Source organism: Vicia villosa, linkage group LG1 (assembly GCF_029867415.1).
Source record: "Vicia villosa cultivar HV-30 ecotype Madison, WI linkage group LG1, Vvil1.0, whole genome shotgun sequence".
Lineage (NCBI taxonomy): Eukaryota > Viridiplantae > Streptophyta > Magnoliopsida > Fabales > Fabaceae > Vicia > Vicia villosa.
This window is the reverse complement of record NC_081180.1, coordinates 65,075,692-65,103,437: the sequence shown is the minus strand read 5'-3', so window position 1 is coordinate 65,103,437 and position 27,746 is coordinate 65,075,692. Positions and strand designations below refer to the sequence as shown.

General features: G+C 30.3%; 2 protein-coding genes across 3 annotated transcripts; one reads left to right on the top strand and one right to left on the bottom strand.

Annotated features, from left to right (window-relative positions):
- Nucleotides 1-3,118: 3,118 nt before the first annotated feature.
- Nucleotides 3,119-4,018, bottom strand: LOC131644417 (uncharacterized). Its single transcript, XM_058914916.1, has one exon. The coding sequence runs from the start codon at nt 4,016-4,018 to the stop codon at nt 3,119-3,121; it is 900 nt and encodes a 299-aa protein (XP_058770899.1).
- An 8,266-nt stretch (nt 4,019-12,284) lies between these two features.
- On the top strand, nt 12,285-14,038 carry LOC131639910 (UPF0496 protein At2g18630-like). Of its 2 annotated transcripts, none has more exons than XM_058910355.1 (2): nt 12,285-12,441; nt 12,639-14,038. In XM_058910355.1, the coding sequence occupies exon 2, from the start codon at nt 12,674-12,676 to the stop codon at nt 13,799-13,801; it is 1,128 nt and encodes a 375-aa protein (XP_058766338.1). In that variant the 5' UTR covers nt 12,285-12,441; nt 12,639-12,673; the 3' UTR covers nt 13,802-14,038. The 2 variants fall into 2 exon arrangements, with proteins under 2 accessions (XP_058766338.1, XP_058766341.1); XM_058910358.1 differs by having other exon boundaries at nt 12,288-12,441; nt 12,618-14,038.
- The last annotated feature ends 13,708 nt before the right edge of the window (nt 14,039-27,746 follow it).

Below are 27,746 nucleotides of genomic sequence, written 5' to 3'. Positions count from 1 at the left end.
ATGACCGATCCAACATCATCAAGATACGGCTCTGCCAGCACAGATTCCACACAATGGGAATCATGCCCTTTACTGATCCAACACATCATCATGGATACAGCATCATCAATGAATATGAATGAATGCAAACATACATGAACATACTTGTACCATCGTCAAGTCTATGAGTAACATCATCAAATAGTCATTTCATCATAATCATCATCATCATCAAGCATGTTTATATATATATATATATATATATATATATATATATATATATGTATATATATATATATATATATATATATGCATCATTCAATCACAATCACATAATTAATCATCAAATAGATTATTTCACAAGGTTCGTTTAACTCGAAACGGCACACGAAACGGACCAACGGTTCAAAAGTTATGAACTTTCCAAAATACATCATTTTTCAAAAATCATCAGTGTAACGGGTTACAGAAAAAGCATAACGGGTTACGAAGAACAAATTTTCAAAAAAAAGTTTCAGCCATAACCGGTTACAAGGAAACCGTAACTGGCTACGCTTGACGTAACTCTATTCGCTATTATTTTTGCTTGACCATAACCGATTACGAACAACACCGTAACCGGTTACAAACTCGTAACCAGCCCAAAACCCCCCATTTTTCACAACCGTAGCCGGTTACAAGCCCGACCGTAACCGGTTACATCACCTATAACAAAACAAAAAAAAAGCCCTTTTGACAACAACTTATTTCCATCCAACACAACTCAAATCGAATCATTTCGACCATACACGAAAAACAGGATCAATTCACAATTATTCCATGTTATTTCATGCCTCAACAACACATTCAAACATAATCAAATATCACAAACAAGCATTTACACATAATTTATCAATTTGAACCATAGCAACACAAACATCATGGATTCTATCCAAATGATCAATCATCATCCAAATTGACTCAAATCCCTAACTCTATCATATGACTCAATCGATACGAATTCTACATCTATTCTATGCCATCAACCCCTAACCCGATAATAGATGTTAACTAGATAAGTCCCCCCTTACCTGGATATGAGATTGCTCTACTCTCCCGGTTGCCATAGCTTATGCCGCCGCTTCCAACTTTCTCTGAGAATCTTTTCTAACAACGTGCAGAGACGCACAAAAACCTGTTCGGAAACTGCTTTGTCAGAGGGACTTAAAATCATCAAAACGAAAATCGCTCCGTTCAGTAGTTACCTCTACGAGTCTGGAACATTGTGTCCAAGAACCGCGACGATCCAACGGTTGGATTGGGAGAAACGTCCGTTTTTCTAAGGTGTTTCACTGCAGAAACTTGCTGCGAAAATTGGACTTCCTCTAGCTTTTCTCTTCCGTCCTGGCTCTCTTCTCCACCTCTCCTCCAACCTTATTCCTCTTTGTGTTATGATATCTCTTCCTTCTTCCAATTCTAAATCCAACATAGTAAGGTTATTTTATTTAACCACTTAAATAACTTAATTGGGCCTAAGTGACATACCCCCTCCTTACTTCACAACAACTCAAATTAAATCCAAAGTTATTTTTAAGCTCATTAATAAAATAACACTTCAACTTTATTTCACCAAATTAATTCAACGAAAATACTAAATAATTCTAAATAATAATTTAATTTCTGATTAAATTAAAATTAGAAAATATGGGGTGTTACAAGGCGCCTACTACGGGTGATATGGAGGTTATTCCTTCGGTTGAGACATGAGTCACTTCTCCGGCTTTGACAGAGCCGTCTGTATACACATATGAAGGTTTTTCTTTAGGGTCCATTGATAGTTCTGTACTCACTGGATATGTCGATCATGTGGCATTCAGATTATGGTAGGGAGAAATATGTATATGTTATTTTGAACTTGTTTTTTATTTTTATTGATTGTTTGGAATTAACTGATGCTTTTTACTTTGTTTGTTACAAGACTGAATTCTACGGAAGGTGTCCACTCACCGTGGGAATCTAAAGAAGTTCTTGGATGCCCCTAAAGAAGTCCACTCACGTTTGGAATTAACTGATGCTTTCAGAGTGATGGTTGAAGAGTGGAGTCTCATTTCACTGATGGACTGTTCGCTGGCGATGCTCGACGGTCAACTAGGGACAACTTTTGTTGAGCGATGGTATAAGGAGACATCTTCCTTGCATCTTCAATTTCGTGAGATGACTATTACCTTGGATGATGTCTCTGCTTTATTTCATCTTCTCCTAGAAGCTAATGTATTCATCCTTCTCTCACTACCTAGTAGCTAGCACACATTGCTATTGTACATGACTTAAGAGTTACTAAGAATCTGGTGATAGTGGAGTTTAGGACTAACCGTGGTGCTCGCTTTCGCCTATATTGGCTCTAAGATAAGTATGGTAACCTAGTGCGTTAGTATATGTATGAGGAAACTACTAGGGTATACATATTAATTATTCTAGAGTTTTAACATGTTGATTTTGGACGTTTCAACATCTTGATTATGCCGTTGACAAATCTAAACATCGCCGCATCAAATTCAATCAATCCCTTTATCAGCTTACGGTGATATGCTCTCCACACAACCTTCAAACCCCATCACTCTTCAACTCAATACAATCGTATTTCACTCTTCCATCAGTATCAATCCATGGTGCAAGAAACTCGACCTTACTCATCTTTCTGTTCTCGGTGTCAGGCAATAGGGCTGACCATGAGGAGGAGCAACAAGGTCCTCAGCACAGGGCCACAAAATTTATAGGGCCCCTTAATTTTATTTAGAATGCAGTGAGTAATCCAATTGGAAAATTGCCAGAGACAATTCTTAATTCAGGAAATGTATATGTACAGATATGTACAGGCCTCTGCTTTATTTATATCTCACTTTTTGCCTTTAATATTTACAACTTACTATACTGTAATTCACATGGGATTATATAGGTGGCTTATTTTATTTATAGCTTATTATATTTACAACATACTGTAATCCACATAGGACTATATAGGTGGCCTATTTTATTTATAACTTATTTTTGTCTTTTTTTTGGAGCAATAAAGAATATATATATATTCCAAGAAAATCGTTTAGTACATGCTGATCCTCATCGGACCCAAGCCCCTGATTACAAAGAAAAGCAAAATTAACTACAAGTTAACAACATAAGCTCCTAGTTTGCTGGCAATTTTCGCCCTATACTTGATCCGGTCCAAAACCCATTGCAGATTGAGTTGCTCCATTTTTGTAGGATTAAAAAATCTACTGTTTCTCACAATCCACACATGGTATAATACTTCAGCAATGCAGATTCGAAGAAGCTTAGCTCTGTTGCTTTTTCCCTTAGCATGAGTAGTTAACCATTGTAATTCATCTTTCCATGCTTGAGGAGTATGTGTATCCTGGCTCCAAGTCAAAACCTGCTGCCAAAAAGAACTTGTATCCCTGCAATCAAAGAACAAGTGGTCACAGGTTTCAACCTCTCCACAAAACAAACATAATCCATCAGTCACAATACCAAATTTGGCAAGTCTATCTTTGGTATGTAGTCTACTTTGACATGTCATCCACAATATAAACAAAGCCCTTGGACTAGCCATGTTCCATCTAATCAAGTTCCTCCAAGTCATAGAATTCATAAACAGATCCCTAAGTTTAAACATGGCTTTAATGATCCATGAATCACTCTGCTTAGGGCAGTAATTCGCAGCATCCGCCCCACGCTTCATATAGTAATGATTTACCCAACTGATCCACATTCTATCCTTCTTAGTATTAAGATTCCAGAGCATTTTTCCCAAGGATGCACGGTTCCACACCCCTAAGTCAAGAAGGATTAGACCTCCTACAACTATAGGATCACATAAGTGATCCCAAGATATAGGCGTCTTACAACTCACAATATCCTTGTCTGTCCATAGGAAATTTCTACATAAACTCTCAACATGGTGAAGAATTTTCTTAGGATGAGGAAATATCTGAAGCCAGTAATTAACAATAGAAAATAAGTCACTCTTCACTAAGAGGAATCTACCAGCATATGACAACATACGAGTATACAAGTATTTTATGAAGTAGGACGTACATACCTAAATTAATGCTCATTAACATATACGTTTTAATATCAAAACATAACCATTTTCTCAACATAAAACAATACATTAAATTAACAATTATTTAATGAATGTCACACAATACACAATATTGTGGTGGCAAGAGAAGTGTAGACAATAAAATATGAAGAATTAATTAATGAATTTTCTTAAAAAAAATGTTTGGAAGAGGGCACCTTTTAAATAATTAGAAATAAAAATAAAATTTTATTTATGTTTAAATAATACTTTGACCATTAGTTAATATATAATTGTATTTGTAAGTCATTTTTAATTATTAAAATTGTATTTTTTATTTAGGCCTATTTTTTAAATTACAATCGGATCTCCACATTAATTGGGTCGACCCTATCAGACAACTTATTATTCAATTTGAATCTCAGAAGAGTGAGACATGTGATGTCCTCCAAGGGTCCAAACTCAACATGAGGTTTCACCTCATTGAAGTACATCTATGCTTTAAGCAAATTGTGAGACATTATAATATAATTTTTCTAACAACACATGATCCATATTTGTACAAGTTTGGACTTATTCTAAACCACACAAAGCAGTCGGTGCTATCACAACCGTATAAAATTGTCGACAAAATCTAACTATTGAATTAACACTATCAGGTTTTTTGCAGCTCCACGAAAAATTCAATATGTATAGGAGGATTTTAAAAAACTAATACTTTTATACTACCGATTTTCCGTTTTGCAAAAAATCCTGTAAAACAATAAGTTTTTTAAAAAATGATAAGTTTTTCCAAACACCGATTTTTTTAAAAATCAGAATAATATAGGTATTATAAAAAAATATTGGATGCCAAGTCAAATTTCAAGGGTGGCAGAATAAAATCTAAAAAAAGACAATAAATGGGCCTGGAGCCCAATCCATTAAGACAAAAAAGTTTTAAAAAATTGAGAAAAAAAAAGTTACTCAATTGAGCTCACCAATTTTTCAGATCCAAAAGTCAAGAAATGTCATTTGTTTTTTAAATTTTTTTTGTAGTTGTGCTATTTATTTATTATTTTTTAAGGGTCATGCTAACGAGTGTCTCAGGGGCACTCGTTAAGGATTCCAAGTATAGAAAATATTCTATAAATAAATCAATTATTTATAAATTTGTAGTGCATTGAATACAAGTGTTTTTAAGAAAAACATACCTTTTATTTCTTACCATAGTCAATTACTATTTTAATTTTCACTACATTTAATAAAAGTATTTAATAAACAAAATTTACCATTTTAAACTCTTAACCAGTGCCCATGAGGCACTCGTTAGCATTACAAAGGAACATAAATTATTAATATTACTATCATAAATTATTAATATTGCTATAATTAACCGCCGAAAATGATCCAATTATCAATAGTAAAATACAGACTCTCCGGTCTCCAGTAATGGTTTGAATGACAGTTGATTTTAGATTTGTTGTTAGTTCACTTATTTTTCTTTTGTACTAATACTATTATTTTCCTTTTTGCACCCCTTGATTTTGTTCACATTGCATCTTTGAAACTGAATTTTGTTTCACACTAAACTGACAAATCTAGCACCACTATTTACGAGACAAACTGGTTAGAAATTCATACGTGCGCACACCTCAATCAGTTTGTTATATTATAGATTGTATCTAAATACACTTAATATCAACTATCATACAATTATTTCAACTATCTTCTAAGATGTAATCAAAAGAAAAATAATTTAATTTAATTTCACAAAATAATAAATCAAACTTACAAATAAGAAACATTGTTTTTTTTTTTAAACACAAACATCATATTGATTAAAGGGGGCCAAAGGAACCATACTAACAGAGTTATTTTCAAAAAACGGAATGTGACTACGGGCCCGTTTGTTCTGGCTTTTTTTAAAAATGATTTTTATAGTGTTACCAAATTTTGTGAAAAAAATTTTTACAAAGAAACTTTTTATAAAAGCTTCAAATGAAAATTTTATTTGAATAGTTATTCTTAAAATGTGATTTTAGGTATTTCATCTATTTATGGGGAAAAAATTTGAATATCAAAATTTCAAAAAATCACTTAATTTTGAAGCTATTTCAAATAGATTTTCATAAAAATCATTTTTGAAATACAACTTTTTGAAAATATTATGATTTTGACTAAATTTTGGTCTTCAATTATGTATGTTTATGTTATAGGATGTCAAATTAAGTGTTTCATTTTAGAAAAAACGAATATAAAAAAACTTGTAATATTTTGAAAAACGGTTTTAGAAAATCTATTTTCAAAAATACAAAGAAAAAATCCATTTTTTTAAAGCTGAAACAAACTGGCCCTAAATCAAGTTCTAGATCTTAAAGGACTTGCGTACTCTAATCATGTGGTGTGCATTTGCATTATAAAGTCTATTCAAATTCAAGAGTCATAGATTTGAATTCTCCTAAGAGAATCTTACAGTCATTCACAATTGGATCCAGAACAGCAAAAAAACTTCTTCCATTAATACAATCAACAATAACCATAGTATTCGACTGGAAAATAACATCATCTAACTTTAACTCCTTGGCCAGCTGAAGTGCCCATCTGATGGCGAGGACTTCTGCCGTACTAGCATCAACAAAACTAGAGAACTGTTTGCAAGCAGTAAGAGAAATATCAGCATCAAAGTTTTTGACGACACAACCCAAAGGCACCATTCCTTCACTAAAATGCCCTGCATCAGACTGAATAATCTAGGAGCCACTAACAGGAACCACATTTTGCAGTACATTCTCCTTATGTAGACCAAGCTTGTTAACCCTAATGAATTCTAGAATAGAGTCCCAGGTATCCTGGGCAACAGCCTAAGGGTCTCATAGCTCTTTCTTGAACACTACTCTATTCCTAGCTTGCCAAATTTTCCACAAACCAGTACACACCAACTAGGATAAATTATTGTCTCAAATCTTAAGAGATTCTGAGAGTCATTCAAACATACCCAAACAAGATGGAAAACGCATTCCCAGAGGGGGGGGGGGGGGGGAGAAGAAATCTCTCTTGGAGAATTCACAGTGCAGAAAGAGGTGACAAAACGTACATGAAACATCTAACCTGGTTCCTTTTTTACTGAGGTTATACTTGGTTGGGAGGATGCATTTGGATAACCTCCAAATGAAGTTCTTTATTCACTCATGGATTGGAGTCTTCCATATTTTCTTCCACACGGCTGAATCATTACTTGTTGATTGATTTGGTCTGCTGCTTCTCTCAAAATCACTAAGCAAGTGGTAGATAGTTTTGACTGAATATTCGTCGTCCTTTTCTAAATTCCAAATAAGCTTATCCTCTAGTAACATGGTGGAGAGAGGGATGATGACTAAATGCTCTTCATCTCTGCAATCGAAATTGGCCTTGAGCGCTTCCATGTTTCACTTTCCCAAGTGACTATCAACTAGGCTACAGACCTTGGCATCAAGATCCATGGATCAGTTAGAACTAAGAGGTTTAAATATCGGGATTGTTGGGACCCAATTATCCTTCCATATTTTGACACTCTCCCCATTGCCTATTGTCCATCTAGAGCCTTTCGAGGCAACCTCTTTTACACTTAATATGTTACGCCAGGCATAACTAGGCTTGAAACCCAAGGAAGCGTGTGAGATGTGACTTCTAAGGTAATACCTTCCTTTGAAAAATATTTCAAAAAGGGAACCATTAGCTTGCATTAATCTACCAAAAAAGGGTATGTCCTAAATATATAGATCAAGACCAATATAGGTATCGCATGTTATCATGGCAAATAATCTCTATAAAAAATTGTGATACATTAATTTAACAAAACCATGTTCTAATTAGCTTCCTAATGACCTTTCAAGCCCTTTGTTGTACATTTTTTATTGGATCTTGTTAGCCAAACCAGATCTAACCCATCAAGGCGCCTATAGATTGTTGTTTTTTCAAACAAATGTTTTTTAGTCAAGTGTAACGGCTTTACATATTGGTAATTAGTGTCATGACAAAGTGCATATTTTGCGGTTTATGAATCTATTTAAGTGAAAAAAGAACTAAGAGCTTCCATGTTAGAAATGTGAATCTATGTGCTTGCATGTACATATGTAACCACCAGTTGTTCACGATGGTTTTGTTAATGACAACAATATGATATGAAGTCTTTATTTGTCAAGAAGATACATGAACCAAAATGATTTGCCAAGATGCCTTTGCGAGATTAAGATATCAAAACCAATCTCAATAAAGACAACACATAATGTCAAATGACATTCCGTGAAGTCTCTAATGATCCCTGGTTAAGAAATTCCTAATGATGGAATCTATCAAGAAGATTTATTATGCCTCGTCAGTTAGAAAAAGCCAATTCCTATATGAGATGTTGAATAAATGATGAATCAAGCAAGAAATCTGAAAGATTTAAAAATTGTGAGATAGAAAAAGTGTGAAAGAACAACTAAAAAAAATACTCCCTCCGTTCCTTTTTAAGAGTCATTTTATCACAAAGCTCTTCAACCAAGACAGTTGATTGTTAGAGTTATTTTTCCTATTAAACCCTCATTCATTTTCTCTTTCTAAATAAATTCAAATTTAATTTCTCTTTCCAAATAAAATTCAATCATACATACTCTCTCTTTTTCCAATAACTAATTGAAAAATTAATTAAATTTATGAAAATATGAATTGAAATTGGCCAACGTGATCACTGCAGAGTTATGGGGTATATAGGAAGACTTGAAATTGGCCTGAGCGAAAGGCTACAATAGGGTCGAGGTCCAAGTGGACAGTCAGGAAGCATTCAATATCATAAGAGGAACCAAAAACACGTTGCGGGACAACAAATTGATTCATCAGATCAAAACCATGGTGAACTCCTTTACGGAGTCCAGAGTGTTGAAAATTCACCGAAAGACGAATAAAAACGCTGATATGCTGACAAAACATGGTTTGAAGCTGCAAAGAGGAAGCAATATGGAATTCAATGAGTGTCCAGAGTTCCTTTTAAATGAGATAGCCAGAGACGCAAGCGGAATTAGTTGATTAGTTTCTCTTTTGCTTTCTTTTGGGCTTAGCCCTCCTACTGCGGAAAAAAAATATGAATCGAAGTTATTGAGAAAATAAAAGTATAATTATAAATTTTATCATTAAATTATAAAAACAACACTTAAATAAAAAATCTTCTAAAAAGATACTTAAAAGAAAGTGAGGGAGTAAATAATAAATCACATTTTTAAACAACTTAAATATAAAATACATGGACTTTATAACATATGAATTTGAGTAATAGAACAAACTATTAACATTTAGAAAGAGAAATAAAATATAAAGGAAATTTCTTTACCCACCTCCCTCTTTTCTTGGTCACTTCTGGTGAAAAACCCAAAATACCCTCACTTCGGAAATGCATTTCCGAAACGCTTATTTTTTTTTTCAAAATTTGTCTTATTTCGGAAATACACTTCCGAAAATACGAAAAAAGTGTTTTCGGAGATGCATTTCCGAAAACACCCCCTTTTTTGGGTTTTCGGAAATGCATTTCCGAAAACACCTTTTTTTAGGAGGGGGTGTCTTCGGATATACACTTCCGAATTTTTTTTGGGAGGGGGTGTCTTCGGATATACACTTCCGAAATATTCCAAGACCAAATTGGTCTTGGAATGTTTCGGATTTTTTTGGGAGGGGGTGTCTTCGGATATACACTTCCGAAATATTCCAAGACGTCTTGGAATGTTTCGGATATACACTTCCGAAAGAATTCAATAATTATTAAAAAATTAAAATCAAGGTGAATCAATACAATTAATAGGTATAAAATTTCCTAAACAATTTTGAAGTTAAAAATTATTTTACTAACTTATATAAATCAAAAACATCTTAATTTCATAAGTAAATTTTGAATTATTTAAAATTAAATATAATATATAAATATAAATATAATATATATATTATAAATTAAAACACTCATTGTTTTAATTTTTATAATTATTATATAAATGTATAAATATATTTATAATTAATATATGATAATTATTATATAAATATATAATATTTTTTATAAATATATAATAATTATTATAATTATTATATAAATATATAAATTAAAACACTCTTTTTTTTTAATTATTTTTGTAAATATATAAATATATAATAATTATTATAAATATATAAATATATAAATAAAAAATTATAACTCATTTTGTAAGTGAAATTATTTTAATTATTTTAATTAAAATTATTTTAAATTTTAAAATATGAATCAAAATAGAAATATATAATAATTATTATTCATAACTCATAAATTATATAAAAATATATAATTATTATTATTCATTACTCATAAATTATATCAAATTTATGATAATTGAATTAATTAATATCCTAAAATTAATTTTTGAGATTTTTTTAGATTTTTTTTTTGTTGTTTCGGAGATGCATCTCCGAATTAGTCAAAATCTCAATTTTTGAGATTTTTTCGGAAATGCACTTCCGAAGTCTGGAAAAATTTAAAAAAAAAAAATATTTCGGAAATGCATTTCCGAAGCGGGGTAAAATGGAGTTTTTGCTGGGGTGACCGTGGGTAAAGAAAAAATCAATATAAATGACCAACAACACTAGAAAAGTCAAAGAACATTTTTTCTTGTCTCAATCTCTCTCAAGTCAATTTTACTAATAAAAATTCTCAACTTTAATGAGATATTTTCTTAATTTCTGTCCATTCATTTTGAAAGAGTCAACATTTCGAAAGACATTAACGAGTTAAACAGACAAATTATTATTAAAAATGAAAATAATATCCTATTTTTGGATTTTTGACCAATATGCCACTCTCATAAAAATTAAATCTTAAAATACCATCCTTTCAAAATTATTTCCCAAATTGCCACTTTTTTTTTTACTTTTTGCATGTGGCCGCCATTTCAAATGGAGGGTGTGTAGAGGCCCTTCATGTGGCCTCCGTTTCAAACGGAGGGCACCTTTTTTTTATAATTTTTTTTTTGTCTTTTATATTTAACATATTTTTTAATGATTTTAAATTGTTTTTTATTTTATGTAATTAGTTAAAAACTATAATTTAATTATTTAAATTATTAAAAAATTAAAAAATAAATTTTTTAAATAAACAAAAATTAATAAATACATAAAAAATAATCGAACATTTTAGTGAAAAATTATTTTATTAATACATCTTTGTTTTCGCATACATCTGCCCCCTCCTCTGCGTACTGCAACATATCAACAATTCCGTCGAAGTTTACGTACACATATACCTACACTATGTGGAACTGGAAGTCACTTGTTGCAACAACCACAAGATCATAACTGTTCAGAACAAAATTAATTTTTTTTTCATTGCATGATAATATTTAGGGGTGGCAAAATAGGCCGTGGCCCGCCGGGCCGGTCCACCCATCTGTCAAAAAATGACATGTTAGGTTGACATTTTAGGCTTGCCGTCTGCCATAGTCCGCCCTGCCAAAACCCGCCTCCCGCCATAGCCCGCCCCACCAAAGTCCGCCGCACGCCAAAACCCGCGGCTCCGACAAAATCCGCTATTTTTTAAGTTAATTCTACTAATTCTAATTCTTGATGTTTTTATTTTATAAATTTATTTGTGAATATATGCAATACTTTTAAGTAAAATTTGTTTAAAAATGCTTTATAAATTTTTTTAAAAAATATGTGAAAAATCTAATTAAATTGTAAAAAAATCTATTAAAAAATAATAAATAAAAATTAGGCAGGCAACCCCGCCGCCCGCCAACACGCCACCTTGGCGGGGCGAGTTAGGTTTTTATGCCTATTTTAATTTGTGAATTTACCCGCCCCGCTCATTTTTGGGCGACCATATGACAGGGCGGCGCGGACCGCCCGCTTTGCCACCACTAGTAATATTAGCTTATTAAATATAATTTAATAAAATAATTTTTCACTAAAATGTTCAATTATTTTTTATGTATTTATTAATTTTTGTTTATTTAAAAAATTTATTTTTTAATTTTTAATAATTTAAATAATTAAATTATAATTTTTAACTAATTACATAAAACAAAAAACAATTTAAAATTATTAAAAAATCTGTTTAATATAAAAAACAAAAAAAAATTAAAAAAAGGTGCCCTCCGTTTGAAACGGAGGCCACATGAAGAGCCATATGCAAAAAGTCAAAAACAGTGGCAATTTGAGAAATAATTTTCAAAGGGTGGTATTTTGAGATTTAATATTTATGGGAGTGGCATATTGGTCAAAAATCCCCTATTTTTGTTGGTCTTAACATAACATGTTCCTAGAAATTTCCTCTACTAAGACTCTTTCTTTGTTTTGCTCTCTCGTTTCCATGCTTTGACTCTGTATCTATTTCTCACTCTGCAACCTTACAAAGGAAGGATCCAGAGTGAGTTTACTCTCAGACCCAGGTAACCAAAATTGCAACTTTCTTTTGGGTGTTCACAATTTACAGTAATTAGGGTTTTGGATCTAACAAAATTCAAAACAAATTTTTGTTTCTTATCCTTCAATTGAGCTCAATTTTGTCAAATTTTGAAACTTTATTACCATTTTTGAAGTTTAGTACTATTTGTGATTTGAATAGGAAGTGCTATTTTGCATTTAGGGTTTTAGAAGCTGGATCTGATTTGAGCTATTAAGATGGGGGGACAATCTAGCAAGATGATGAATGATGCTAATGACTGCACAAAAATGGGTACCCATTCTCTGTATGCAGCTGATTTGAGTTCATATGAGGCTGCATGTGTTAAAGATCCAAACTTGCAATCTTTTGATGAGTCAATTAAAGAGCGAACCAATAGGGTTATTAGTTCTCTTGCTAGTGGTGTTGAGGTTAGGTCTTTATCTTTTGATTCACTGAGAGAAGTAACTGATAGTTTGCTCGAGATGAACCACGAAGTTGTTAAAGTGATTTTGGATTGCAAGAGAGATATATGGGGAAACAAGGATTTGTTCTCGTTGGTTAATGATTATTTTGATAATAGTATGCAGACATTGGAGTTTTGTAATTCTCTTGAGAAGTGTTTGAGACGGGCGCGCGAGAATCAAGTGATTGTTAAGTCGGTGATTACCTATTTTGAAGAAGAGGTGCAAAATGGGCTTGAAGGGGGGACTTGTGTGAAGACATTGCAAGAGCTTAAGAATTTTAAGGATGCCGGAGACCCTTTTACGGAGGAGTTTTATCTGTTGTTTCAATCGGTTTACACGCAACAGGCAACCATGTTGAAGAAATTGCAAATCAGAAAGAGGAAGCTTGATAAGAAATTGAAGTCACTCAAGTCATGGAAAAGGGTTTCTAATGCAATTTTCTTGGCTGCTTTCGTTTCGGTGTTGATTTTCTCTGTGGTTGCTGCTTCTATTGCAGCACCGCCGGTTGTAACAGCGTTGGCTGCAGCGTTGGTTGTTCCATTAGGGTCGGTTGGAAAATGGTGTAACTCGCTTTTTAAGGGCTACGAGAAGGCTCTAAAGGGACAAAGGGAAGTAGTTGACTCAATGCAGCTTGGTACTTACATTTCACTGAAGGATTTGGACAACATTCGGGTGCTTACGAACAAATTGGAACTACAGCTTGAATCGTTATTGCAGAATGCTGATTTTGCGCTTAAAAATGAGGATGTGATAAAGATTGCAATCGACGAGATTAAGAAGAATATAGAAACTTTTTCAGAGACGTTGGAGACTCTAAGCGCAAATGCTGATAAATGCAGTCGACAGATACGAAAAGCAAGGACGGTCGTTATACAAAATATAATCAAAAGACCTGGTTGAGATTATGTAATTTCGGATTATTCTATATTGCTTACTTTCTCTTGATGGCAAAGGCTACAAATTGTGAAGTATGATTCAGTAGTAGCAAGATCATAACTTCAATAAGATGCCGTAAATCAAGAGAAATGAAGATATAACTTGTGTAGAACATTTATGTACTTATTTATATATAATATAACCCTTATGTGTAGATATTTGGACTATACATACATTGTTACAAATGTGTTTGATGTTGTTTGTTTGGTTGTCTCTGATTACACTATTGCTAGATGAAATTAAACATCATGTTTAGGTCAATAAGGAGATCATGAGAGTTTTAATTGCAGCCTCTTTTTAGTTAGGGAAAATTTTAATGGAGCAGCTTCATGAGGAGGATGGCTAAGTAGATGTTTCAACTGTTAAATTAATTATGACATTAGTCTATTGACTTACCCGGCTTCACCTAAGATCTAAGCTTCTTTTCCTTTTTGATTTTGAAAGAATTCCATATAAACACAAGTTCCTTTAATTGCAAATATATAAATTTGTCTTTTCAAAGTGTTGATCAAAGTCCACCGTTAATTAGTTTGATTGGACTCTTTTCTAGTTTGGGTTGATTCCATCCAAACTAATTAAACTCCATAAATTCTAGTAGTAGACTCGGTTGTTTTTTAATACTAGTTCTTAAATTTTAGAATACATTGCCAAAAGTTTTAATATCAAAGAACTATCTTTGATGATTTTCTTTGTTTTTATTTGGTGTCTTAACTTTTTGGTCATGCGTCCATCATTTTTCTTTTGATCTTCCGTTAGATCTTTTCAAGGGTGTCCTACACTTCTTTAACAATGCTACAGTTAAAAATATAGTTGTATTTTCAATGCTTAACGCACTTGTCATTAAGTATTTTGCTTTAAAATGTTTGCACTTTTTCTTTTCTTATACGGTCCATAAATTTTTTGGTTTGCTCACTACTTCATTATTAATGAAATGAGTAGGAACAAATAAACTGTTTTGAAAATAATTCCATAAATCAAAATCAGCCATATCTATTAATATTTAATTTTGGCTTTCCATATGATAAACCTTTCATCATCAAACGATGGGGGTTTGTTCTTAAAAAGCCTCTTGTTAAAAGAAGTATTTTTAGTCGTCATACTACATCATTAAACTGAAATTTTGGCGTAACAGATTCAGATGTCGTGAAAGATGTCGAGACATGTGATCTGTTAAAAACAATTCGCAAAGAATATACACAAAATTATGCCAAATTGAAAGATAAAAGACACCAAAAATTGTTAACCCAGTTCGGTGAAATCACACCTGCTCTGGAGGCATACCAAGCCAGGAATGAAGTCCGCTATCAGCAGTATTAATTCAAAGTTAAACTAGTCCCAAGCAACCACTCACTTAATCCATACCCAATGACCCTTCTACCTAGGTCCTCCCTAGATATGGAATATCCCCATCCCAATTCCAATCATCGCAATGATGTTGTACAGTTCTCCTGTCCCAGGAGCTGTTGCAATGACCCAATATTCATCTCTTTCTAGTCCCAAATATCTAAAGGTTTGGAAGACATACTTCCATGATATTCCCTATTCAAGAACCTTGATTATGACCACAAACTTGGAGTTACTTCAAAGCTTCCTCCAAGAACAATACTCCTCTTACCTACACGCTTCAAGGATCACATAAGTAACCTTCCCACAGGCCAGGAGGTTTACCTTGACAAACTCTAATGACTACATCTTTTATGCTCGATGGTTGTTTTGTTTTTCTCGGTTACAAAGTCTTCTATTTATAACCTATACCCAACTAGATTTGGGCCTTCAATCATTACAAATTTGCTGTTCCAATATAGCAGTAACTTCTACTACAATCAAGGTGTTCAATCTATTAGTTTCCAAGAATATCTCTATAATTAGAAACTATATAATCTTCAATATTCTGATTTGATTCGCCTGAATGATTCTTCAAATCTTCATATTGATTCTTCAGACCTGTCATATAATATATCACGCCTTTATTTGATTTGCACAATATCCATGAATATTCTGCAATCTTCTGTTGTAATTAAATCACATAGATTTAATTCTTCACTTCAGCTAGGCATGATGTCGTAACATCCCATGAGACATGTTATTCCAGATGTTGAATTGCTCCAACATAACATGTTCTATCATTCCAGTGAGATTCTTTGTTGTACATGTTGTTCTTATATATTTATGCATCCAAGTTCTTTTATTTGTTTTACAAAAATTAAGCCAACTTTAAAACCAGAGAACTAACATAAACGATTAGTCTTATAATAGAAGTTTGACTTTAATGCTACTTGTTAACCAAATGACTTTGAACAGAATAAAGGGAGGGTTAACTATTATTCAAAATTCCCAAAAATCGGGTTAAGATAGAAAACATAGATGAAGCTGTGATATAATATAGAAGAGAAAAAAGTGAGGAAAAAGCATCAAGATCAAGTAAATAATTGAAAATAAAATAGATAAAAGGTAGAAAGATCTTATTAGAGAATTATTTTGGTTCGGTCTAACCACTTGACCTATGCCAGTACCCAAAAGTTTTTCCTTGAGATTTCCATTAAAAACAAACTTAAGATTTTCATATGATCAATCAGAACAATCTTTCAAAAACAACTTAAGCTTTTTGCACAAGATCAAGCCAAACATCTTCTACCAACAAACAAAGCTTTTACACAAGTTTCCATCAATAACCTTCACTAGAGCTTTTACACAGGTTCAACTCAATAACCTCACCTGAGTTTTTATACAGATTCAACTCAATAACCTACACCATAACTTTCACATAGGTTAAATTCAATAATCTACACCACAATATTTTAACAGGTTTACCTTGCAACCTTCAAGACCATTATAAATAAATCACAAGAGAAATACACTCTTAAATAAATACTTTCATCACAACACCATTACGACATAACTCTCAAATAAAAGTTTTCACTCTCTTGACACTAAGGGTATGTTTAGATTGATGAAAAGTGATGGAATGAAATGGAATGGAATGGAGCGGAATCATGTTATGTTCCATTTTTTTGGTTTTATAAAAAATGAATGGAATGGAATGGAATGTGATGGAACTCATTCCATCCAATACCTCTAGTTTAGTTCATTTTTCATTCCACCAAAATTGGGGTGTATCCAATGGAATGGAATAAATTAATAACACAATTCTAATTTTGTCCTTCAAAATTTTACATTAATCATATTAATGTTGTTGAAGTAAAGGGTAAAAATGGAATAAAAATATTATAATGCTTTCTGTTCCGTCCAATTTCCAAACAGTAGAAAGAGATATTAGTTTCGCTCCGTCGTAAACTATTCAAACAATGAAGTGGAGTTTATGTTCCGTTCCGTTTCATTCTGCTCAATTCTATTTCATTCCGCTCTGCTCCATTCCATTAATTTTTAATTATCCAAACAGACCCTAAGACAACTTTAGTGAAAAAGAACTTTGAAATAAGAATGAGAGAAAGAATTATAGAAGAAAGTTTTTATTAAAAAAAAGTTATTGTGTTTTCAAGTGAGGTAATGTCTCCTTTATAAAGGAAAAAATATGGCTAAAAAAAAACAATCCATGAGCCTTTTTAAAGAGTTAGTCAACTAAAAGCTACGTATTAATCGATTAATGAAGCTAAATTAGAAAAAAAAAATGATTTTCTAATTCAGTAGGAGGAGTTTAGGAGATATGATAATTAAAGTTCTCCATATTTGAAGTTCTTGCTATTTAGGGTGCATGTTGCTGAAATTTGAAAGCTCATTTCTTTTTCATCCACTAGGCACTAACATTCCATTTTCATCTTTGATGTGCATCTAACTCAAGGCGTGCTTTCCAATTTTTATGCAACTCTCAATCTACTCTTCCATTTATAAATCAAATTCAACATGCATCTATATTTTCATAATCAAGTCACCATATGATAATCATGCGCTTCCTTTTCTTCATCTTTCCAACATATGTTGGATTACTCCAACTAGCCCAATTTATTTTGATCTTGTTGGCTAGTAAGCATGTGATCAACACATTAGTTTTAGACATTTGCCCATGATTTAAATTTCTAGGGATTAGCACATAGGTGATCACATAATGAATGAGATAAATATTTAGTCACAAATCCCATAGAAAGAGGGAATCTATGATCTACTGATGTTTCAATTAAAAGTGATTGAGAATAAGAGAAAAAATCAAATTTTTAAATGGCATTAAGGGATTGAAAGGTGTAAAGAAAGCCAATCCTAGGTAAATTACAAACAACAATAAATTTTTAAAAATAAAGAGAAGTTAGAGACTTACATACCTCACTTGTGATTGTACCATCCTAGTAGCGCAGATTTGCATAGAACATCTTTACTAGCTTCAGAAATACCTTTTATGGCTTGATGTAGATAAAATTTGTTAGATTTGTTTGATAAAATAATTTGAAGAACTCAAACTTTTTAAAATAGCTGTCATCAACTCGGATGAGTTGACATCCGGCGAAATGCTTGTTCAAGTTATCCTCTTGCTCTTGATTAGACGAGAAATCATCGAAAACATATTTGGATCAAATTAACTACCTACATTACGAATTATATTTATAGAGCAAGTTTAATCGATTAAAAGGTGTTTTAATCAATTAAGTCTTTAATGCAAATTGATTCTTGATTAGATGCCTAAGACGGTGACAACCTTGTATAACCAATTTAAATATTAGGTTTGATTAATTAACAAATGCGAGATTTGACTTTCAAATTGCTTAATCAATTAACCCTTTGGTTTAATCGATTAAGAGGCAAAAAAAACTTGAGCTTAAATAATCCTTTTTAGGCTTAGAAAGAGCTTTAGGATCCAAATTACTTTAGGGATCTCCCCTTTTTGATTTGTCACCCTTTTTTTCTCAAAACTTTAATTTTAACAAAAATGTTTGTCGAAAACAAATAAAATGAAGGTGTGATATTTAATAAATTATTAGAAGAATAAACATATTTATTTGAGTATATTCTCGTGCTTTACCTCTTTTACCAACTAAAAGTATAAAATTTTAGAGAATTTCTTCCCCTTGTTTCTTTCAGAACCAAATTTAGAACACATTTGCTCCTTAATGATTTTTTTCAGAAGATTTCTAAATTAGAACCATATCTTTAAATAGATACAAATATTTGGACATATGCTTTGGACAACTTCTTCTAATTTGAAAATTTTGTCCTTAAAGTTGTAAAGCATTTTTTTTCTTTTGGTACCTAAATATTTTTGGTTTGCTTATTGTTAGTATATTTAAGGTGATTCACGATATTATAATTGAATATTCTAGATCACCTTAAATCATGTATTTTTCTGAAACAATATGGCTCAAGGTGCCAAAATCAATGATAATAATTGCATTTATAAATAGCTCAATTATTTTTATTTTCATTAAGACATATACTGATAAAATAATTATCATTACTATCTGGTTGATAAGCTTCTTTAATAGATAAGATCACATCAAGCTTAAATTTGCCTTTTGTGAACTTACTTAAGATTTCATGCAAATCTTCAACTTCATTTCTTAAAGAATTACAAGTTTCAAATTTATAATAATTTCAACCAAATATCTTAATTTGATTTAATTCATCTATGATTATTTCATTTTTGTCTTCAAGATATTTTACAAGATTCCTATTTGTCAAAAATACATTTTTCTAATTTATCATTTTCTTTGCAAACTTTTATACTTAAACCACACAAATGCTTATAAGAAAGAGTAGTTACCTCATCATCATCTTCACATGTAGTCTTAAAACAACTGTGTATCTCTTCGTCTAATTCTTTAGACGATGCTTCTAATTTATCGAATCTCTAGATGATGTTTCAGATGATTTATCATCTAATATTTTAAAGGATTCTTAGGATAATTATTCATCTGATATTTCAAAGGATTCTTCTTATACATCTTCATATGGTACTTCAAATAATTATTTAGATAATTTCTCATATGATACTTCAAATGATTCTTCAGATAATTCTTCATATAATACTTTAAAGGATTCTTCAAATATTTCTTCATCTAATACTTAAGATGATTCTTCATATGATGTTTTAGATACATCTGAATATTCCTTTTTGATATTTTTCTCATATTGTTTTTAGAGGTGGAGATAAGATGTTTTAACTTACTTGTCTCATGATTCTTCTTATTTATGTCTCACTCTGGAATATTCCTGCTCATCTCCTTATCAGGTAACTCGTTCCTTTTCTCAACTTGATACCTCAAGATCTATGTGCTTCCATTATTTTCCTTTTTTTATCATGACAAATGGGAGAAGTATACTCTCAGGGAGAATAGAGTATACTCTTAACTCATGTAAGGAGGAGTTTAACTACTCTAATCATATATCTATTTGTTTCGTTTTTCCACCACCATGAGAGATTCGTTGTCATCATCAAAAAAGTAGAGAATGTGGATATATGTGCTTTAAGGTATGAAGTTAATGATCCTGCTGATAACCTTCCTAAAGTTTTGATGACGATAATGCCAATGACTATTAGAGTCGGTAAAGTCGATGGTAACGATTTTTCTACTCTTTGATAATGGTGGCCAAACTTAAGGACATATTAAGCTTCATCGGTTTAGAGACTCAAGACTCCACTAAAGTGCTTATATGATTGGTATATCTAGAAAAGAATCTTGAATGCCTCAAACTTGTGAAAGAGAGGAAATGTAAAAGCTCGTTTGGTCGTGTCTACCTGAGTGACCAAAACTTTGTAAAAGTAGGGAAATAACTCCTACGATACTAAAGCAACACTCACTCACACACACACAAACACACATTTAAAACCTCTTTTTTTACTATCAATGATCTTAAAAATGTTTTCAATCCCAAGCCAGTTGATTTGGATACTGTCACATTCTCTTTTAAAGCATTTTTGAACTAACCAAATGATTTGGACCTTAAGCTAATCGATTGGAAGACTCTTTTAAACTAACCAATTGATTAGGATCTTAATCCAATCGATTAGATGAATTTTTGAACTATAAAATCAATTAGAAGAATCCTAAATGATTGTAAATTCGATTATGACACTGTCTTAATGATTGATAACGACTCTCTATAAAATCATTCCATTTTGGACCAAGATAATCGTTTATTTAGGTCACCCACTGAATTGGGACCTTAATCAATTAGGGCATTAAAATAACTCATGGATATTTTCCATTTTTTGGTTTTTATTCCTATTTAAAAGAGGGTCGTCTTCTTTTCATTTTACACAAAGTTCAGATGTTTTACACTTTCTTTGAAATTTATCTTAATATTTTTCTCCCTCTCTTTCTAGAAACATTTTTCTTCACTTAAAGTTGCCTTGGTGCTTTTTTACTGAGACACTACTTGTGAGGAAGAAATTGTTTGAGTGAAGTACCCTTGTGCTTACTTTCTAGAGTTTGATACTCTTGAATATTAAATTTTGGTTCTTAAGATTAACTAGTTTTAAAATCTCAGGTTGGTTCTTGAGATTAGCTTAGAAAATCTCGATTTGGTTCATCAACTTAGCCTGGGTAAAAACTTCTTATTTAGTTAGGGAAAAGTCATTGTATAGATCAACATGTATAAAGGGATTCATAGGCATAACTTGCAAAAGATCAAAGTTTTATTCAAACTCTCGTGAAGATCTCTTAGGGACAGGATTAGGCCAACGTACAACCAAACCTAGATAACTCTATAGTGTTATCTCTTTAACCCTTACTCTCTTTATTTTATGTTATATATTGTTTTTATTTCCGCTGCTATTTACTCTTAAGAAACTACTAATATAATTTCAAGTTCAATTGAGAAAAATAAAAAAGTAATCGTGAATTTTAAATACCATAATTCACCCCATTTTATGCTTGAAGTCAATTATCCAACAATCTTGTAACTCATATAAGAAAGAAATAAGGAGTGGTAACAAAAGTATTTTAGAGCTTGAATTCATAGATATAACTCAAGGTATTTATGGAGGAACGTGGATCCATGAAGTTTTAGAAGAACTGAATGTGAATATTGAACCTCCAATAAAATTATACTCTAATAGTTATTGCCATTAACATAGCTCATAATCTAGTTCAACATGACAATACCAAACACATTGGGATAAATCGTCAAATTATAAAAGAGGATTTAGATGTCTGTCTCATATGTCTACCATTTGTAACTTCAAGTCAACACACTATAGAAACTCTTCCCAAAAGTTTGGTATTCCACATTTGAGCATTTTGTAGGCAAGTTGACATGTTATATGTCTATGCAACAATACTTCTTTTCTATAATTTCCCCATTTATTTATTTTCTATATTTAGTCTTTTTTATTATACTAATATTCTTCTACAGTATTTATTTTCTATATAAAGTTGTAATCTTCCTATTTATATTAGTTATTGCTGAAAAATAAAACATAACAAATTTTCATATTTCTAATACGTTCTTCTTCATTTGCTGGTGATGTTCTTGGTATCTTACTTTGTTCTCCTTTGACATCATCAAAGCTCATTATGCATATAGAACCATATTAGTCACCCTAAAATACTCTACAACAGCTCCTACTATTGTTGTAAGTATGAGATGTAACCTAAGAGGGGATGAATTAGTGTTGTCAGATTTTTCTCGTTTTTGCGCTATGTTTTTAATTTTCTTTGGATATGAAAATGATACTTTCTTAGAAATATAAAGTGCGGAAAATTAAAGTGCTGAAAAATAAAGAACAGAAGGAATTATACTTGTTCCCCTTATCAACCAAAGGTACATCTAGTCCTTTCACACCTTGAGGAATTTTCCACTATGTTAGATCTTTGTACAAGCTTCACAACAAGACCTCTCTTACAATCTTCTATGATGAACACCAACACTATGGTGAAATTTGAATTACCCCAATTCAAATAACCTTTTTCATTAAACTCCAAACACTATGGTGGACTTTGAATTACACTAATTCAAATAACTTTTTTCACAAAACATCAAACGCAATGGTGGACTTTGAATTACACCAATACAAATAACGCTTTACAGCAAACAACTTATCACCACAAATATGGTGATTAAGTTACAACACATTTTTTTTGAATAATCTTAAGTATTTGAATCTTGAATGAATTCCAAGATGAAGATTGATCTTCTCTTTTAATGTTAAAATTCAATAATATATAAGCTTTAACCACTCATAATTTATTATGAAGCTTTTTGAATGATTCAAAAGTTATGCACAAAGTTTTAACATTTTGAAAATAAACGAGCACATTGAAAATTGATTTTAATTGTATTTTAAATTTGTATGAAAGGGGTAATTGGTAATTATGATTATTGTTCCTTAAATATACATTAAGCAACCTTTATGAACAGATGCATATGTTTGTATATGATTAATGAAGGTATGCAATGCACTAGAATGACAATTGTTCATTGAAAAGGCACAAAATTGAATTCTTCAACGATTTAAAATTTTCAAAAATGTTGATCCTGTGACCCATTTCTTAAATCATGTAATTGATTACCTGATTTAAGAAGGGAAAAATTCAGTTTTTGATGACTTAGTTTCAATAGTTTTTATGTATGATGTTCATGACTTTTAGAGATGAAAAGATGAGTGATCTTCTGAGCATACGATGAGGAAATACATAATGTGAATTGTAATTGAATATCTTTGTTTCATGATCAATTTTTTAATTCAACATCTAATGATTTTTGTAATCTTAAAATTTAATTGAGTTAGACTTCAACCTTTTTCTTCTTTGATAAACTTTTGTTTTCATCAAAACTATCTAACCACCTTCTAGTATTTTTGTGAGACAAACGACTTCATCCAATATGATAATGTTGTTTTCACCAAATAAAAGATGAAATGCATTAGTTTCTCTAAACGATCTTTTGACAATGTTAATATCAAATTGACGTTGATTTGCTTGAAGTTGTAACGACTCAAGTCATTTTAACCATGTGATAATGTTAAGGGATTTAACTCTGGTGGAAAGAAATATGGGATGAAATGACAAATTTTATTTCCGTGAGTAGTCCTTTAAAATCATATCTTTCATGCATATGATTAACATTTATAAAATGAAAGATAAATAAAATAAATAAAGGAACACTAACAAATGAAAGTTAATATTTACATAATAAATAATGATTTTAATAATATTATAGAATCACATTAAAAATTAACTCATGTCTTCTAATCACAAACTTTAGGATCGATAAGCTCTGATACCATATTAGAGTTTGACCTAATTCATTCTTATAAAACCGATTAGTAAGGTAATGAGTGTCATTCTATATAAACTCTTTCAATACTCTATCTCCAATCAATATGGAACTTTAGGATCTTCTTAAAACAACACAATGAATTTTGTCCTTAATTAGAACATAAAGATTATATGGTCATCCAAGAAACAAATGAGAATCCTGTTGCTCCTGCTAGTCACTAATCGTTAATATCAATCTCATTGTATATCTGCTTAGTCTCCTAGTTATGCTCCTCTAATTTTTGCTGTCAGGGTTGGCCGAAAGAGGTGGCAAATAGGCCTCACATTTTTTTAATTGTCAAATTTATAATTTTAATTTAATTAAAAATATTAATTAATTTTATTAATATTAGTCATTTTATGTTAAATAGCACAAAATTTAAATGAATTTAATATTTAATTTTGTAATATTTAATATTGAATTTAAAAAAAAAAAACTATTAAAAATTTATTTAAAATATAATTTTTAATATGAGTAATCAAACATGTTTGAAAGAAAATAATAATAATAATAATAATAATAATAATAATAATAATAATAATAATAATAATAATAATAATAATAATAATAATAATAATAACTTCTGCCTTAGGGGTACATGCTAAAAAACGCATAAACAAAAAATTTGTATTGCAAATAACAATAAAAATATTAATTATAATTTTTTTAAAAATACACAATTTCTAAATAATTTTTTCTACGTCTAGCTTTTAATTTGTACTCCAAAGACACCAGTTAGCATTACCTTAATAATAATAATAATAATAATAATAATAATAATAATAATAATAATAAATGTTTTTGTGAAATTGATGTATTTTGGGCCAAATGTTAGCTCAAAAGTATTTTCAGATCTTTATAGTTGGGCATGAGTCAATAAATGTTGGCAATTTTTCATTGTACCCTTGTTATTTCTTTCAAACTTTTGCGAAATTTTTAAAATTTTCTCTATTTTGAAAATATATTTTTGAATGCACCAAATTTTTTCCCAAAAATTTAATTTAGAAATACACCTTTAATAAACTCAAGGTTAATTCAAACATGTATTTTTCAAAATACCATTTATTTTGAAAAGAGAGATGGTATAATGATTGTGTGTACCTCTAATTTATGACTATTCATGAATACATTATTTATAAATGTGTCTGCAATTTTATCCATTTAATTTGAAATTTTATTACATAAATTAAAATAATGATAAAAAATACTATTTAATCTAAAAAATTATTATTTATTCTAAAATAAATTATATTTTTAAAATATATCTCCGAATTAATCTTAAATATTTTTATAATTTTAAAATGCGTCTCATATAAGAAGGGTGTAGAGAGAAATTGCTAAAATGTTTTTGCACGTTGTATCAATCGATGATCATACATATATCCATAGCAAATGTTAGAAATTTTACTCCACACCACTATACAATAGTACTTTCACCCTATAAATAAAAAAAGAGAATTAATTTATTCTTTTTACATTAAAATTTATTTTTTTACCTCTAGACAAAATTTCCAAATTACTTAAAAAATTTATGTGCAAAAAAAAAATTTTCGAGTAAAATTGTATACCAAAAAAATTAAGATTAAATATATTTTTGGTCCTTATAAATATCTCAAATTTTATTTTTAGTCCTATTAAAAAAATAACATATCTTAGTCCTTATAAAATTTTTATGCATGTAGTTTTAGTTCCTGTTATTTTTTAAAATTTTGAAAATTGTTTAATTACTCTTTAATTTTTAAATTTTTGAAAATGGTTTAATTACTCTTTAATTTTTAAATTTTTGAATAATTTTTTTTCGTACATGTTTAGAATACTGGAAAATATTTATTTACCAAACTTTAGAAATTTTTAAAATGAAAAGAGCTAAATATAAATTTTTTAGATTTCACAAGATAATGATAAAAATAATGAAAATTTCTATTTAAAAATCAAATTTTGAGTTTTTTTCCTCAAAGAAACTTTTTAAATCGTTCTAAACATGTCTGCAAAATAATAATTCAAAAATAGACATTGGTTTGACAATAAAAACTAAAATTACGTGCATAATAATTTTATAGGAACCAAAAATATATTTAATTCAAAAAATTATAAAAATTATTTATGAACACTTTCCGGCTTATTTATGGGTAAGTCTAGAATTAAGAAAGAAAACCAATAAAAAAAATAGATTTATCCACGAATAGTCTAGATAAATTTCAAAAAATCTTTTATTACGAATTATCAGATGCACAATTTGAAAAATATGATTTTCCATGACTAAGTCGCGGGTGAATTTCGGGAAATCTTTCTTACAAACCATTCGATGCATAATTTGAAAAACATAGTATTATCTACGAATGAGAGGCGCGGATAATTTTTCGAAAATATTTTACACACATTTTTTGATATACAATATTACCTCAAAAAATATTTAAAATTATTTAAGAATTAATTGCGGGTAATCTTCAAAAAACTTTTTTTTTTTAAATTATTCGATAATCAATTTTACTCCGAAAATTTACATTTATTTATGAGTAAATTGCATGTAAATAAGAGTGAAAAAGACTAAATTTTAAAAGGAAAAATTTGACAATTTTTGTATATTTTGTAGGATGAAAGTTAATTGGATGAGTGTTCGCAAATGTGTTGCTACAAAGTATCTAAGAAGTTGTTTTTATTTTAGGGTAAAACATAAATAAAGTGCATTAGTAATATTTTAAAATTGTGTAATGGTGAAGATTTGAGTCTTTATTGGATACTTGAAAAGGTTTTAAATTTGAGAATGTGAAATTAATCCCTCAATTTTATCGATTCAAAAGGTTGAATATTGTTCTGGACCAATTAAATGTCCAATAATATAGATATACAATTATCAATTGGAGATTATAAAGTGTTTAAGGTCCAATGCGCCCATTTTTTTAAACCTATACACTCAATCTACATCATAGACAAATGTTTATTTCAAGTTCTACACCAGAAAGAAAAAAAAAAAAAAACTCTAACAACTCCATATATATATATATATATATATATATATATATATATATATATATATATATATATATATATATATATATATATATATATATATATATATATATATATATATATATATATATATATATATATATATATATATATATATATATATATATATATATATATATATATATATATATATATATATATAAAGAATGAAACATAATTTTCACTATTTATTTTAAAATTTAATGGTTAAGATTCATTCTCATATTCTTATATAAAAATATCATTCTCATATGATACGTCATATCTCACTCAAAATTTAAGATATATTTTAGAGAATTTCTTTAGCCACCTCCTAACCTTCTTGCCCACCCCTAGTGAATTTACCACACTACCCCTTGTTTCGGAAGTTCATTTCCGAAACGGTACTTTTTTTTGCAAAAAAGGTGTTTTCGGAAATGAACTTCCGAAAAAGTGTTTTTTTTAATATAAAAAATTGATTTCGGAGATGCATCTCCGAAATAAAGTTAAATTTTCAGAAAATGTGGTGTTTCGGAAGTTCATCTCCGAGCGTACCCCCCATGATGGAATTCGGAAATGCACTTCCGAAGTTATGTCTGGACAGAAGCAAAATGAAAAATAACAACGATTCGCTTTATTTAATCGGGTGAAGATTACAACGATAATATTACTGAAAATCAAAGTTACATATTGTTGAACACGGGTAGGTGGGATG